The sequence below is a fragment of the Marmota marmota genome, unplaced genomic scaffold (genome assembly GCF_001458135.2).
Source record: "Marmota marmota marmota unplaced genomic scaffold, marMar, whole genome shotgun sequence".
NCBI classification, from domain to species: domain Eukaryota; kingdom Metazoa; phylum Chordata; class Mammalia; order Rodentia; family Sciuridae; genus Marmota; species Marmota marmota.
The window spans coordinates 43,459,574-43,472,672 of record NW_025999853.1 but is presented as its reverse complement, the minus strand read 5'-3'; the positions used below and the strand labels follow the sequence as shown (position 1 = coordinate 43,472,672).

Sequence of the window (13,099 nt, the reverse complement as noted above, 5' to 3'; positions counted from 1 at the left end):
GAAATTAAGATAACACACCAGGGCAAGAGAGGTTGGAAAGTCCTCTTAGCCTTCAAAGACTATGTGGTCATTAAACCTACCAGGAAGCCAGACCAAATTAAACAAAACAATAGCTGTCCTGATCGATATTTGGGTAGTACCCCCACTTAGTGTAGAAGGGCAAACACATGTGTAGAACAGTCACTAAAGCAACTTACTGTCACCTGTACTTTATTAGTGTCATAAAAATCACCCTGAGGTGGAGTCCTAAGATGACAATGAGATATGTTGCATGAAGAGGCATGATGAGGGCCAGCACAGGCACAGTTAATCTCTACCCCTACATGAGAGGATGCCAGGTCCCCACCAGCCTCAGACACACAATGGAACTGTGCACTGCTTGCTTCTTATTTCAGTCAGCTTGGGATTTCTGTTGCCCACAACCTGCTTCCCTTGTGCTCAAGCATAAGAATAAAGAGCCTTGCTCCTGTGCCAATATGCTTTTATCTGATTCTTTTGCACCCACGGAATCCATAATGACAGGTGGGATTGATTTATTCATTTTTGGTGGGGAGGAGATAATAAATATACACATTGACTTAACTTCTTCTGAAGTCCCACCAGTGGGTTGTGCTTAGGGACAAGTGCTCCTCACTCTGGTGGTGACAAGGCCTTTCCGTTAGGATTACATGTGGACTTATCTGTAAAATCACTTTTTTTTCTTAAAAAACCAAGATATAAAATAGGTGTCCAGATCCATTAAAATATCTTTTCTAAGATCATCAATAGATGGCAGAAAATCTGGGGATCATAGATTTTTAGAGAAATATGCAGTGGTAGAAATCCTTTTTATTTTTAGTCATTTATAATAAGTCTGTTAAAATAACCGTGGTATTTTAAAATAGAGACTTGAAATTCCCTCTCCTTCATTCTGGGCAATCACTGCTCCTAGACTTTAAGCAAAACCCTAAATTAGCTTTTTGCCCATGGTGCTGGCATTCAACTTATTTTTTAAAAAGTTAGACAATTTAAGTTGAAAGCTAATGTAATTTAAAATTATTAACTCACAGGGAAAAGGATTCTAATTTTAAAGACTCTAAAATGAGGAGATTCTTGATTTTTTGATCCCCCTGATTTCTTGCCAATTTCAATAAATAAAAGAATGGAGATGACATCTTAAGGGCTGGGGAGCACACATGGCCTTTGCTAAATCTGATTATTGATTTTTTTCTCAACTGTAATTTATTGAATATAGTTTTAAAGTTCCTCTTAGTCTTGCTACAGTTAAATAACACAAACATTTTTGTGCTCAAATACAAACCTATCACTGTGTACCAATTATAAAACACGTCTTTTTCTTTTTTCAAAATTGTCATAATTAACTTGCAATATATTTCATTGTTAAACTAAGTTGTAAAAGAATTATTTAAAACAACTCTGAAATTAATTTTTATTTATAGGAGCCAATACATGATAAAATTAAGGAATAATACATTTGTTATTACAATATAGTACAAGTCACTGTAAAGTAAGTCACTTTTTTTCTTGTCAAGCACAGATATTAAATGTAAGCACAAAACATTTCAACATTCAAAACTAGCAACTTTCTTACAGGAATAAGGGAAATTATCACAGAATATGTTAAAGTCAGAAATCTCATGATATAAAAACAATTATACTTGTGTATGGAAATGCTATTTTTATATTAATAATAATTCTGATACTATCATTTTCTCTTAATTCTTCTGAATTTGTTAATTTGACCCAAGAACACAAAAATATTTACTTCTTTCTATGATACTTTGTTTTTATTTTTTATTTACAACATAAAAAGATACATTTGTGTACATATATTACATAATTTTTTAAAAAAAAAAGGACTGGCAAATTTTGTCTCTGGTAGAACACTGGCTTAGCATGTGTGAGGACCTAGGTTAGATACTGAACACCACACACAAAAAAAACCCAAAATTAAACACCAACATAAAAACAATGGCATTTGATTTTTAGCTCTAATAACATATGTTTTTGATGCTGGCATACTACAGATCGTATGCATATCGTTATTTATAATAATTTAGTGTATCTAAAATTGTGTTAGAATAAAATTCTTTAAATACCTGTGTGTACAAAGGAACCACACAATTTGTGATTCAACCCATGTAGATTGTTCTGGAAAATAGCTTTCGACTGCAGAGTCTTTAAATTTTGACTCAAATTGTCTAAGGTCAAATTCGTTTTGTAATATTTATTGTGCTTTGTTACTCATGATTCCAGATGTTGCACTGAGTGTCAGTGAGAGGGCCACAGGGAATGGGGCAAGGAAACAGCTGCTGCTTCTGCATATTTGGAATGGCATCTTAGAGGCCCTGCCTGGGGTTTGTTCTTAATATGGCTACTGTCTCCAGTAGGAGGATCCACAAGGCCCCTGTTAATAGGAGAAGTAACAGAAACCTGAAGGATTAGGCTCAATTTCTTCCTAGATGACACTTTAATTATGCTTTAGGTAGAGTCAACCTTGAAGGCCATAATTTAAAGCTCCTGGTGCCCAAATAAATTACAAAATTATATATTTTAGGGTATGAAAACCAAAACTTTAACCAAATCGGATTACTTTGTGCAATAACAGTTGAAAGTTGTGGTTTCTTAATCATCAGAGGTCGCCCAGTCTAGGAACTCAAATAAATTTGGGATGGTTCTGTGCTTTGTTAAGAAATTTGATTTTTTTCCTCTTCGTTCCTTCATTCAATCATGGTATAAGGCTCCTTTGATGGTGTTAGAAACTCTGTAGGTCAAGTGTGTAATTAACTCAAAAATTTTACTAATTTCCTTTGCAGTTATATCCTAAATGAACTTTCAAAATAAAAACCAAGGAGTTTACATTTTAAAAGACATGCTCCCAAGTCAACCTATTAAGTACTGAATGTAAATTTTAAAATGTTTCTTTTTCATCAATTAATGTATATCAAATGTGTAATAGACCCTATCAATCACATTCCTGATGCCTATATAAATAAGTTAATGTGTATACTTGCAGGGACTTTCCACAGATTACCGTACAAAGTAAAATAAGGTGACACATGCATTTATTCTTGACTGTAAGCCTCCATTTGGTATAATGTTTCAGGTCTTTGGTGGAGAAGAGGAAAACTTCCCTTCCCAGAACACTTTCAGCTCATTGCCTGGTTTCCTTTATTATGAAACAGACAGGCAGGATAATTATTCCAATCTGGATAATTGTTTTGAATTATATGAATGCCATTTCTGGGTATATAACATTAAGAAGGTGTAGCACTAAACAGCTGCTTTTCTGCCTAAACCACAGAGGTGATGACCATATATTTGCATATTGAAGAATAAGCAAGCAGGTCTTCTTGTGTCTCTCTAGACCATTTCCCACTGTCTAATCTCCTGATGCATTTAAAAAGAGAAAACACAGGTGAGAAGATTGATACGTACCTTATTTGAGAGATGCTTCCAGAAATAAGGTCAAATGGAATTGTTTTACTTGGCGGTACATATCAACATTTTGAAACAGACCCTACTACAAGAGCCAAAAGGTTGTTTTTTTACAAATGGATTTAGAAAAAGTGGAATCATCTTTGTTCCACTCTAAAAGACTTTAGTTTTTGAACTATCAAAGAAAAAATTTTAACGTGGCTATCCACCGTACAAGGGAGAGTTACAACTATGCTGCTCTAATCAGAGTAATAAAGCAGTGATTAATTTAGCCGAGGGCGTATGTTGAAGAGATATACGCCTTTTAAGAGAAATATTTGTTACTTTCATTCAAGGTGATTTCTTTTTTGTTTTACTTGTTAATTAATTAATTTTTTGGTGCTGGGGATTGAGCTGGGCATTGTGCATGCTGTACAAATGCTGCATCAACGAGCTACCTCCCCAGAACCCTTTGTTATTTTTTAAAAAAAGAACTCTAAAGGGATAATCTCGACAGCATATTTTTATGCATCATTCGGATACATTTTTTAAGCACATCAATGAAGGGAATCTAAGGGCTGAGAATTTAGAAAGATAAGAGAATGAAAAGGAGTGAAGTAGTTCATGCCAGGTTACAGCAGTGCCATCCAGTCCATGGTCTCTTATCTACAAAGTTAAAAAAAGAAATCCAGTAATACTATTAAAAGTAACTATTACGTCTTCTAAGAGATGCAAAATATTTATTAATGAATGTATCCTCAAATCAGTGCACGATCTCTAAGAAGGAGTCAGACAAAAGAGCTAGAAAAAAAAAAAAACACTAATGAAAAATGCAATACCAATGGCCAAGGAGTGTTGTAATTTATCTCTATTTAGAATTGAACCAAACTGATGTTCTTAGCTGGCTTTGCTTTACCTGCATTCAAAGGAAAGCAAGTTCTATCCTTGCATTGGAAAACTTTAGCCATGCAGAAGTCTGGCTGAGTGGCTGCTGGCAATGCCTTCCAATGAATCAGCAGATCTATATTTAAATTTTAGGATTTTATATCCCAGATGTAAAACCAACTAATTTTGGTTAATAAAAAATAAGCAGGAATAAATAACTATGAAATTCTGAATATCTCGAGAGTATTAAAAAAACAAACACCTGTAGTGTAAGTATAGCACTTTACAGGGTGTGAAGCTATTTCACACATTTGATTTCATTTAATTCTCAAAGCAACCCTGTGAGGTGTTATCAATGCCACTGTACAGCCAAGGAGACAGAGGCTTGATGTGTTTTTAAATAACATACATTTAATAATAAAGGAATACAGATGAGGAGTAGAGCAGTTAGTTCTCTTTCCATCTGTATCCCAACCTTTACCCCCACCCCTAACCTCTTCTCTATTCAGAAACTGTTAGGTGCATGGGAGATTGGAAGGAAAGAACAGACCTTTGTAATTAAACATAGTGGGAGGCCCTTTATATCCTGAGCAACTCTCTAGCAGACTCGTATTTATGGATCCAGACTCACCAAACATGAAGATAACATCAGGTTAATATTCAGTATAGCACAGGACACTTTATAACACTGTCAAACAACGTTCTAGATAAAGTCTACAGCCTACTTTAGGCAATCTTTTCTACTCTGCTATGAAATTTGGCATTCCTCATACATATTCTGGCTTGAAAACAATCTTACAGCGGGAGGAAAAAGATACTTCCAGCTTGTCCACAACTTTTTCTCTGTCAACATCCTAGTAATTATGATTTTCAGAGCCATTAAAAGGTGAGGAAAATAAAAGAAGGCACTGCCAGTTATCAAGTTATCATTTTGAAACTCAGAGTGATTTATAGCTCCTAACAGAACTTTCTCCTTTTCACTCAGAACTGGCTACCTCCTGCTCAATAAGCCCTGTTCCTCAATCCTCTCCAAGGCCTCATCTTCAGGACCCCATTTGGGGCTGTATTTTATGATGCATAAATTGATTTTTTGATGGAATCATGATTCTCTGAAGTCTCCTCTAAATGATGAGCCCACTTTGTTCAGAAATTCTATGACTTTTAAACCAATCAAGTCTTACTTATGTCAGAAATTAAAAGAAACCCATAGTAAAAATACAAAGTCAGGTTGGTTACGATTTGACCTTTAAAAACATAACTTCTGTTATTTCTGGAAATCAGGCCGACAGATTTTAGTATGGTGTGTTTTCACTAACTTTCTGTATAAAATAATTCATGGTTTTGAGCCATAGCAATGTGTAAAATACAACTAGAAACAAAAGTCTTGTACCCAACCAGTTGATTTTTGCTTATCTCACATAAGCCTGTTTGTTCTCATGATTTCTAGATGGATTCAGTAATGGACCAAAAAGTCAATTACAAGAGCCAGGCAGCATGAACTTGGGGCTCAGGTTGGAACAGGAATAAATTTGATGGACTTGGAAGATTTAGGTGAGTCCTTCCATGTACCGGTACTATTTGTTGGGCTTCGGTTGTTAGAATAAGAAGTCTGTCTTCTGCTCATACTGTCGGTATCTTTGTTGAATTTTTGCTTCATGTGGTGGCAGCATAGAAAGCTTTGGACACAGTCTTGCAGGAGATGGCCACTAAAAAACATGTATATCCAGGGATTGCAGCAACTATTCAAGGAAGCCAGTAATGCCGTGATGGTAGTGGAAGGGTTTTCTGAATCTGTATGAAAAATATAAAATGAGATTATTTCCATAGTCAAAGCAAGAAATTAAGCATCAGATAAACTCATTTTTCTATTGATTAAGAAGGAAAGAAATGTTAGGGGTTAGTATAGAAAGTGACATTTTATTTATCAGTCAGGGAACTGGGTAGTATTTAGAAACGGCTTATTATAAAATATTTTTGTAAGTAAAATGCCTCAAAACTAATGCAAAAAATTTAAAACCACTACTAAAATATTAAATAGGATGAATGGGAATTTCAAGATGATAAAGCTATGAAATAATTCATTAAAATATTTTTGTACTTTATACTAGCATGAGTATGTACTAATAGACACAGCATTCACACAATAGCAACAATTTGAATAAATTTCAAGACAACAATAATGTATATCAAATTGTATTCTTCCTAATAATTCAAGTAACATTATGACATTATAAGACCATGTTTAGTAGTTTAAAGTTTTACATATTGAATACATTCTTGTAATGTGAAAACAATATATGAAAGAATAGTTTAAATAGATCCTTGAAGAATGCAAGCTTTAGTTATTTTTTAATGGATAATTCGAATTTTCATTTGATTTTTTAAAATAAAATCATCTTTTTGGCTCAATTAAATTATATTAAGAAGGTTGAATTAAAAAATTTCAATAGGCTTCTGAAGCACTTTATATTAATTAGCAGTGGTAAATTACATGAACATTATGAGCTTTCACAGTGATACTATTGTACTGATAATATACTTTTTTCTAAAAATAAGAATAATTAGTAAGCACAGACTTTCCCTTGATTGGCATATACAAACTTGGGTCTTCCTGCTGTTTATTGCCAGAATAAGTTACAGATTAGTTGATAACTTTCTGCTAGATGCTGCTATTGGAGATGATCATGAACCATGGCTGACTGTATTTAAAAAGAGTAAAAATCACCAACAAATCCATGCATGAGTGAAAAATTATTTTAGTAATTGTGTATAAATCTCAATAAAGCAATAATTACACATCAGGTTAAATTTGGCAATATTAGAGGCTTCTGAGACTAAGCAAAACAGGAAATGGTAAATAAAAGTTAAGTGTGTTGTATTTTTCATTATTGGTGGTTAGAAATATTTATTTAAATTAAATTTACACTCAAATGTTTTATTTGCATATAAGACTCATAAAATATATCATATATACTTCCTACCTCAATCCTTAAAAAACAGATGGCTCCACCCAATGCCTATATCCTGACTTCAGTTGTTATAAGAAATATTTCTGTAATATGTTTGGTTTCAAAATTTTTTTTTCCTTTTTAAAAGAAAACATTTTTCAATATGCCAAACTAAATAATATTCCTTTGGGGAAATCCTGATGAAACCAATCTCTCTAGTTTGTGAAGGAATTAAAATCAAACATGCCAGTAGGTGTAGGGAACACTGTCAGAAAATCATTGCAACTCTGTGGAGTAAATAGCTATATGGTCAAATTAGTGCTGAAAGACTAAAGAATATGTCTAACAAATTAAGTTATTAATAATCCTACTTGGAAATACCAGGAAATAGAAAGTAATTAAGTTAGAAAAAGTTTTAAAGATTATGTCAAGGAAAAGAACATGAACTAATTGCCAACTTAGAATTCTTGACTTCTTAAGAATCTTTTACCAGCTTTCTCCCCCCCCCCCAAAAAATATCTTTGCCCTTAGGGAATTTCTATAAAAGTTTTATATTAATTGTGATACTTTTCATGATCTAACGAAAAACAGTTGTGGTCCTAAAAATGCTTTTCTGAATCCAATAGCCTTGAAAGCAGGATGTGTACACAGCCTTTAGTGATTTAGCAAAAGGTCATTGTTCTGTTTTGAAGTTAGTGGGTGATTAGGACACAGTTCCTGGATTTATGGTCTTAATACCATCATTGTACGCTACAAATGCTGATTCCTTGGCCTCATTGTAGAGATATCGAATTATAGTGTCTGGAGTGGAGACCCTAGGAATTGGCATTTTTTTTTCTTGTGTTTAATTTTATATTTATCTGAAGGACTGGGTTTTTATATGCTCCAACAGTAGGTACGCAGGTCCATGTCTCACTTTTTTTTTTTTTTTTAGTTTCACATAATTTTCACATGTCATTAGAAAGTCATTCTTCCTCTAAAATGTTTTTTAGACTTTGTATTTTTGACAGTTTCCCCCAAGATGTAATTTTTGTGCATGCCGAAGTTTAAGCATTGTTTAGAGGACAGTATGGAAAGAAATACTTTCCCTCTCTCCCCTCCCCTCCCTCTCTCTCTTTCCCTCTCTCTGTCTCTGTCTCACACACACACAGACACACACACCACTGGCCTCCACTGTGTCAGCACCTACCGGTCCAGATGAACTTTTCATCCCAGACCGACCACATCTGGATGATGAAGAAAGGAGCCCAGCAGAGGATGTAAGCCGTCACAATCACAAAAGTCATCTTTACGGTGCGAATCTTGGCGCGGGAAATGGTCTTCACACTGCTGACACAGGGCGCTACCAGAATCCCCTTATGGAGGGCGTCCTCCGCGCCGCTTGCGCCCTTGCTTTGGCGCGACGCGGTCTTTCCGCGGATGTTGCGCCAGATGTGGTAGCAGATGAAGCCGTAGCAGGTACCTAAGATGACCACGGGAGCCACGAAGATGCCGCTTGTCATCCAGGTCACATAGGCTCGGGTGCCCCAGGGCTGAATGAAGGTGGCCCAGCAGTCTTGAGCTTTGGTAACATTGTTCACCTCGATCATGGAGAAGATGAAGTACTGTGGCGTGCTCAGCACGAAGCTCAGTACCCAAGAGGCAGCGATCATGAAGCGCGAGCGGCGTGCCGGCTGCTGCAGAGTCTTGAGCGGGTGGCACACGGCAATGTAGCGGTCTGCGGTCATTACTACCAGCATGTAAGCCGACGCGAACATGGCGAACACTTGCAGGTGTTTCACCACGCGACACAGCCAGTCGGGTCCGCGGAAACGGTAGGTTATGTCCCAGCACAGCTGCGGTAACACCTGGAAGAAGGCGACAGCTAGGTCGGCCAGGCTGAGGTGTCGGATGAAGAGGTGCATGCGGGACGTCTTGCGCGGTGTGCGGTGTAGCGCCAGAAGCACGCTGCTGTTGCCTAGCACGGCCACCACGAAAGTCACCGCCAGCACCGCGATCTCCAGCTTGGCCAGTTCCTCATTGCGCCGGTCTCCCGGGGGACTTCCGCCACCTTCCCCAAGCGCATCTACTTCCTGGCTCGTGTTGGCACTATCGGCAGCCAGAGGCCACCACGAACTGGAGTTGCCCAGCGGTCCCGCGTCGGCGCCTCCGGAGAAACGCATGCTGTCTATACAGCGCTTTTGAGACCCGGGGCAGCGCAGGGAGCTCCTTTCTCACCTCGGGGACTTGGTTTTTTTTTTTTTTTCCCAAGGGCGCTGTCCTTTCCAAGCTCCGGGCTCGCGGGGCCCTTCAATCCTCCCGCACGCTAGCACTTGTCCACTGAGTAGCTCTGGGTCCGGTGCTGCGGAAGTCCCTCTCCTTGCTCTGCCTTTTCCAAACTCCTGTAAAGCTGTAAAGGTGCGCTCCGAGCTTCTGAAAGCGCTGGGGCCAGAACTCAATGATTAATGCAGAGGTTGATTCCCCGGGACGCGCTTCCTCTCGCCCTAGTGGCTGGAGACTGTTCTTGCCTCACTCCAACTTCCCTCCTTTCGTTGGCGATTTGTCCTCTTTGCATCATTGCTGCAGGGGTGGGGCTGGGAGACCCGAGGATCCTTCGATTTACTAGGAGGAATCAAGGCGATCTCTCTCGTTCAAAAACTTGGAGAACCGGACGGGATCTTGCCTTTTCGAGGCTCGTCACCGTTTCCTTAAGCTTCTTTCACCGGCCACCTTAAACCCACATTTGATTCAGCAGGCGAGTAAGCGCTATATCTGGAAATCTCAGGTCTATGCAACCGCGCGCTGGCTCAAGCACCTACCTGAACTTGGCGCTAAACCCCACGTCCTCCAGTCGGAGTTTTTCTCGGCTCACTGATCTTATCCCTAGGCAGCTAGTCTGGCTAATTTTATTCCCGTGGCAGTTTTGCTCCCGCCTCCCCACTCCACTCTGTCTGGTAACAACCTTGTGACTTAAAGGATGCATTCTTCTCAATGGGACTTGGTGCCCGCTGTTACTGTCTTGGTTTGCTAGAGGGAAGGACACAGTCATTAGTAGTGAAGGGAAAGGAGCATCTTCTGATTTTCCAGCTTCTGTGTAGGACATGGGGCCTAGGGAGTTTTCTCTAAACTAGATTCCAGAGAGCTTCTATGGAAAGCCGGATTCCCACTGAGGGGATGGCGGAAATTGGGCTGCTGTAGTCCATGGAGACTTCATTTGTTTAATACTGGATCCTGCAGACTTCTCTGTTCTCTTCTGAAGGCTAAAGGACAGCTGCCAATCAACATCCACCCTGGCAGTGCTGTCCAGGGCAGAGGAGAGAAAAACCTCCAGGCTTCCGTTCTCAGGGGTGAGAAAGAGGAAATCTTGAAGCAGAAAACATGCTCTAGGAAAAAACACAGAAAACACCACCTACTTCTATTAGTTACTCTGAACAACTATTGCTCTGCTGCGGGGGTAGGAGAGAGAGGACCCAGAGGTAGACATACACATACCTTCAGCTGTTTTAGCTTTGGTGAAGGTATGTTAGGAAAGACAGCAAGGGGGAGCTGTTTCCGGCTATTTTCAGAAGAAGGAAAAAGAAAAGAAACACTTTTATGGGGTGATTTACTATGTAGATTCATGAACATGATAGTCGTAGAACGTTTGTGTGTTGTGGCCGTAGTATACATTTGATTGTCTCAGAAAAATTTCACCATTTGTGAAATGCAGGCAGATAAATGAAAATATTTTTATTCTCAGTCATAATTCTACTTTGCTATCTGCTTCTTGCAGGCAGACTCCCTAGGGTTGTCACATAAAGAGTGCTGGACTCGATATGGGAAGTCCTGTTTCATTGTGGTTATTAAGCCTGGGACCATGCATCTTAAAAATGGTAATAAAATTATCTGCCATTCTTACTTATGGAGCTACTTAGAGAATGTAACGAGTCAGTATTCTGTGTGGGAATATGCTCTGAAGACAAAAATTTGTGTTGCATGGGCTTATTTTCTCCAAGATATCCAGGAAGCAAAAAAAAAAAAAAAAAAATTAAAATGGTTTAGGAATGATTATAAGTAAAAGATTTCCAGAGCACTTGTTTGGAAATTATTTTTCAAGCAATCAGGTTATAGTCTTTGACTCAGAGATATGACCTTCTTTTAAGTCACAAATTACTTTATTAGTTCTCCTTATGAAAAATAATGTGGACTGACTCTAGGTCCCTGGGTATTGCAAAAGAGGTTCATTATCCAGAGCTTCTCAATTTTATAGGTCTTGGGCCTACACATGTGAATTTTAGGTTACATGGGTGAGGGGAATCTGCATTCCTGAGTCACCAAAGTTTCTTTAGGTGTTCTTAGTCCAGACAGATGGTGTGTGGCCTCTCAGAAAATCATGTATCTGTGTCAGGCAGTTTTACCCAATAACTAAACTATATCCAAATACCCGGTTTATGACAATAACTAGGTTGCGTCAGTGGATACAATTGGAAGGTATTATTATTCAGCAATAACAGTATCAATTACTCATATATGTCCTTATGTGTGTATATGGATGTGTATTCTAATGTATGTAGGTATCTATGCATGTATCATTCTGTTGGGTGTCATCAGGTCTAAAAATCAGGGAAAAAAAGTGTTGCAGATTCCAGAACAAGATCTTCTTTCAATTCATATAGTTAAGAATATTATCTTAATTTTACTGGTTCCATATTCAAATGAAAGCAAGACTATCAAAATACAGATCTGCTATTCATGTACTTCACTGAACTTGCTGTGAAAGTTCCCCAGGTTAAAATAATTGTGATGTTAAAATGTGAAAAGAACACAATATTTTCTATGTCTTCTTGTGCTTTTTTTTTTTTAGCCTATTTGGCATTTACTCTGTATTTTTTGTATTATTAAGACTTTTTCCCTCTTACTTTCCATAGATGTTAGTTAATATATTTTGAGGATTAGATGATGAAATTATGCATACGTATCCTGGAGTAATCATCTCTTTCATTTGCTGGTCTTTCTTTCTCCATTTTATAATTCCAGATATTTAAGAAGTATTTCAGCTAATAGAAACAGCTACCTTTACTTACTAGCTGTGTGACTGTTTGAATCTTCGAGCTTCGGTTTTCCCATGTGTAAAATCTTAGTGATAAACTATAATGCAGTTACTGAAAGGATTATATAAAAGTTTGTTTAAGGTTTTGGCATTCCATGAGTGTTCAAAATATTAATTTCTTTTAAAAAATATTATCTATATGAATATATATTAACTGCTATTTTGCCATTGAAGTTTTTCCTTCTAGTTAAAGCAGCATATCCCCAACTTTCTTAAGTGTAATAGAAAATATCAGTAGATTTTCAATGAAAAGAGTCCCATGTTCAAATACAGGGAAGAAGGGCTGTGTATATGCATCCCATTCCTGTTCTGGAAATTTGTTCATGAAAAGGATTTGAAAAAACTTCAGAAAAGAAGACTATTGAATGCTGTTTATTAATGTATCCCAAAGTTAATTGTGGAAAACCTCCATCTTTTAATTTTCCCCATGGAACAGGGATGAACATATCATAGGACAAGGGACACGGTTTGAGTAGTACCAAGTAAAGAGACTTGGTGTCTGAAATAATTGAGGATCACCTCCAGACTTAGTCAAGTCAGAAAATTGGAGGTTTGAGTCACATTTAACCTACTCTCCCACAGGCAGGGAAGCCCAATGTCAATAAGTTACAATTAGCCTATCATATTACTTTCTGGACTTTTCATAGATACTATTCAATATATCATATTTCCTCTCCTTAAACTCTCAGTTTTCTTTTCTGTCTTTACTTAGAAAAAGGAAGAAACTAGGCATTCTGCATTATCTACATATCCATTCTACATCTAGAGCTCACAATGACCC

At 37.6% G+C, this 13,099-nt stretch overlaps 1 protein-coding gene across 1 annotated transcript; it reads right to left on the bottom strand.

The window, feature by feature from the left end:
• Positions 1–1,415: 1,415 nt before the first annotated feature.
• Avpr1a (arginine vasopressin receptor 1A) lies at positions 1,416–10,482 on the bottom strand. Its single transcript, XM_015483063.2, has 2 exons — positions 8,440–10,482; positions 1,416–6,093 (listed from the first exon to the last, which is right to left on the bottom strand). Exons 1-2 carry the CDS (start codon positions 9,410–9,412, stop codon positions 5,810–5,812), a joined length of 1,257 nt encoding a protein of 418 aa, XP_015338549.1. The 5' UTR covers positions 9,413–10,482; the 3' UTR covers positions 1,416–5,809.
• Between the last annotated feature and the right edge of the window lie 2,617 nt (positions 10,483–13,099).